Here is a 3,853-nt window from a genome sequence, read left to right on the forward strand (position 1 = left end):
CGGGAGCTCAACGATGAAGTCCATCGCGATCATTTTCCATGGCCTTTCCGGCACGGGTAAGGGTCTTAATAGACACCAGGCCTTCGCTCGACTGCTCTTGCTCCGAGCACAGGTGATACAAGACTCCACAAAACTCTTGCAGTAGCTTACCAGCTGGGGCCACCAAAAGGTACATTGTACCAGCTCTGTTGTCTTCAACACACCGAAATGCCCAGCCAATTTGTGGTCGTGACAGAGTTCCAGTACAGCAATCCTCAGATCCTCTGGGACCATGATTTTGTCCTTGTATCGGAACAGGCCGTCTTGCGAGCTTACATCAACTTCCACGGGAGGGGACCAATTCCTTGAGGCCTGTTTCATTCGTGATATAAGATCTCATTGAAGAAGCAGGAAGTTTCCAGCCGGAAGAATGGTGTCTGGAGGCAAAGGTTCCCTGGAGTCATGGAACATACGAGATAATGCATCTGGTTTGGTGTTTTTCGTACCTGGTCTGTACGTTATGTGGAATTGGAATCTAGAGAAGAACAGAGCCCACCTTGCCTGCCGTGGTCTCAATCTCTTGGCTGACCTCAAGTACTCTAGATTCTTATGGTCCGTGTAGACCAAAATGGGGTGAGCAGCCCCCTCCAATAAGTAGCGCCACTCTTCAAGTGCGGCTTTAATGGCCAGCAACTCCTGATCTCCTACATCATAATTTTTCTCTGCATCGGAGAGTTTTCGCGAGAAGAAGGCCACGGGGTGAAGAAGAGCCCTGGCACCTTGCCGCTGAGAAAGCACTGCACCCACCGCGACCTCCGATGCGTCCACTTCAAGGACAAATAGTAAAGCAGGGTCTGGGTGCTTCAGGATAGAAGCGGACGTAAAGAGTTCCTTGAGCCTTCCAAAGGCCGATTGTGCCTGAGGGGACCAACAGAATTGATTTCCCTGTTTCGTCAGTTCCGTGATGGGGGCGATTATAGCAGAAAAGCCCCTTATAAATTTCCGATAAAAATTGGCGAAGCCGATAAAGCGTTGGACCCCTTTTCTATCGGAGGGAGCGGGCCAGTCCAGGATAGCTGCAACCTTTTGAGGGTCCATCTTAACACCATCGGTAGAGATGATTAAGCCGAGGAACTGAATGCTCTGGAGCTCAAATTCACATTTCTCCAATTTGGCATAAAGTCCATGCTGCCTGAGCCGGGTTAACACATTCCTGACATGCCTGCGGTGTTCATCAACTGAGGGGGAGAAGATCAGGATGTCGTCCAGGTATACTATAACGTATAAATCTAGAAGGTCACGAAAAATGTCATTGACAAAATGTTGAAAAGTCGCCGGTGCATTGCACAGGCCGAAGGGCATGACGAGGTATTCGAAATGTCCGAACCTGGTACGGAAGGCCGTTTTCCACTCGTCTCCCTCTCTAATGCGAATTAAGTTGTAGGCCCCACGGAGATCGAGTTTGGTAAAGATTTTGGCTGAACCCAATCTTTGAAATAGCTCTGGCATGAGAGGTAAGGGATAGCGATTTTTGATGGTCACTTTATTGAGTTCCCTATAATCGATGCAGGGTCGTAGCGAGTGGTCTTTTTTTTCAACAAAAAAGATGCCGGCTCCGGCTGGTGAGGTAGAAGGGCGTATAAAGCCTCTCTCAAGATTTTCATCGATATACTTTTTGAGGGTAACCAACTCCTGCTCAGTTAAAGGGAATATTCTCCCAAAGGGAACTTCAGATCCCGGCAACAGCTCTATGGGACAGTCGTAGGGTCTATGGGGCGGAAGGGTTTCTGCCCCTTTCTTACTAAAAACATCGGAGAAGTCTCGGTAAGCGTCAGGAATCACCTGCTGTGATTTCATGTCGGTGTTCAGACACAAGAGTTGACTGGGTTCGGCAAGAGTTCTGTATAAACAGTGCTGTTGGCAGCAACTGGGAGGCCTGTTTAATTCGTGATATGAGATCTCCTTGAAGAAGCAGGAAGTTTCCAGCCGGAAGAATGGTGTCTGGAGGCAAAGGTTCCCTGGAGTCATGGAACATACGAGATAATGCATCTGGTTTGGTGTTTTTCGTACCTGGTCTGTACGTTATGTGGAATTGGAATCTAGAGAAGAACAGAGCCCACCTTGCCTGCCGTGGTCTCAATCTCTTGGCTGACCTCAAGTACTCTAGATTCTTATGGTCCGTGTAGACCAAAATGGGGTGAGCAGCCCCCTCCAATAAGTAGCGCCACTCTTCAAGTGCGGCTTTAATGGCCAGCAACTCCCAATCTCCTACATCATAATTTTTCTCTGCATCGGAGAGTTTTCGCAAGAAGAAGGCCACGGGGTGAAGAAGAGCCCTGGCACCTTGCCGCTGAGAAAGCACTGCCCCCACCGCGACCTCCGATGCGTCCACTTCAAGGACAAACGGTAAAGCAGGGTCTGGGTGCTTCAGGATAGAAGCGGACGTAAAGAGTTCCTTGAGCCTTCCAAAGGCCGATTGTGCCTGAGGGGACCAACAGAATTGATTTCCCTGTTTCGTCAGTTCCGTGATGGGGGCGATTATAGCAGAAAAGCCCCTTATAAATTTCCGATAAAAATTGGCGAAGCCGATAAAGCGTTGGACCCCTTTGCTATCGGAGGGAGCGGGCCAGTCCAGGATAGCTGCAACCTTTTGAGGGTCCATCTTAACACCATCGGTAGAGATGATTAAGCCGAGGAACTGAATGCTCTGGAGCTCAAATTCACATTTCTCCAATTTGGCATAAAGTCCATGCTGCCTGAGCTGGGTTAACACATTCCTGACATGCCTGCGGTGTTCATCAACTGAGGGGGAGAAGATCAGGATGTCGTCCAGGTATACTATAACGTATAAATCTAGAAGGTCACGAAAAATGTCATTGACAAAATGTTGAAAAGTCGCCGGTGCATTGCACAGGCCGAAGGGCATGACGAGGTATTCGAAATGTCCGAACCTGGTACGGAAGGCCGTTTTCCACTCGTCTCCCTCTCTAATGTGAATTAAGTTGTAGGCCCCACGGAGATCGAGTTTGGTAAAGATTTTGGCTGAACCCAATCTTTGAAACAGCTCTGGCACGAGAGGTAAGGGATAGCGATTTTTGATGGTCACTTTATTGAGTTCCCTATAATCGATGCAGGGTCGTAGCGAGTGGTCTTTTTTTTCAACAAAAAAGATGCCGGCTCCGGCTGGTGAGGTAGAAGGGCTTTCAAGATTTTCATCGATATACTTTTTGAGGGTAACCAACTCCTGCTCAGTTAAAGGGAATATTCTCCCAAAGGGAACTTCAGATCCCGGCAACGGCTCTATGGGACAGTCGTAGGGTCTATGGGGCGGAAGGGTTTCTGCCCCTTTCTTACTAAAAACATCGGAGAAGTCTCGGTAAGCGTCAGGAATCGCCTGCTGCGATTCCATGTAGGTGTTCAGACACAAGAGTTGACTGGGTTCCGCAAGAGTTCTGTATAAACAGTGCTGTTGGCAGTAACTGGACGGGAACTTGATTTTTCCAGAAACCCAATCAATGCTGGGGTTATGAGCCTGCAACCAAGGCATTCCGAGAATAATAGGGAAGAGTGGTGAAGAAATGGCGTCCAGCCGGAGAAACTCCCGATGACAGTTGTTCAGGATAGCCAGCAGTGGGATGGTTTCCTGAGTGACCGGACCAAAGCTAAGGGTGGACCCATCAGCGAGGTGGACAGCAAGTCCCTGCGACTTTGATTGAAGAGGGATGCAATGATGGGCCGCAAAGGCGAGATCAATGAAGCAACTGCAGGCTCCTGAGTTAATGATGGCCGAGGTAAGCAGATCCTGTCCTGGAAGCTGGAGGATAACGGAGAGAGCCAGATGGTTAGCAAGGTTAGGCAAGGCAGGTGCAAACTT

General features: G+C 49.1%; 1 protein-coding gene across 1 annotated transcript; it reads right to left on the reverse strand.

The window, feature by feature from the left end:
* Positions 1 to 356: 356 nt before the first annotated feature.
* On the reverse strand, positions 357 to 3,388 carry LOC141102890 (uncharacterized). The gene is made up of 4 exons (XM_073591925.1): positions 3,334 to 3,388; positions 2,252 to 3,162; positions 688 to 1,671; positions 357 to 416 (listed from the first exon to the last, which is right to left on the reverse strand). The coding sequence occupies exons 1-4, from the start codon at positions 3,386 to 3,388 to the stop codon at positions 357 to 359; spliced, it is 2,010 nt and encodes a 669-aa protein (XP_073448026.1).
* Between the last annotated feature and the right edge of the window lie 465 nt (positions 3,389 to 3,853).

This window comes from Aquarana catesbeiana, linkage group LG07 (genome assembly GCF_042186555.1).
Source record: "Aquarana catesbeiana isolate 2022-GZ linkage group LG07, ASM4218655v1, whole genome shotgun sequence".
Classification (NCBI taxonomy): domain Eukaryota; kingdom Metazoa; phylum Chordata; class Amphibia; order Anura; family Ranidae; genus Aquarana; species Aquarana catesbeiana.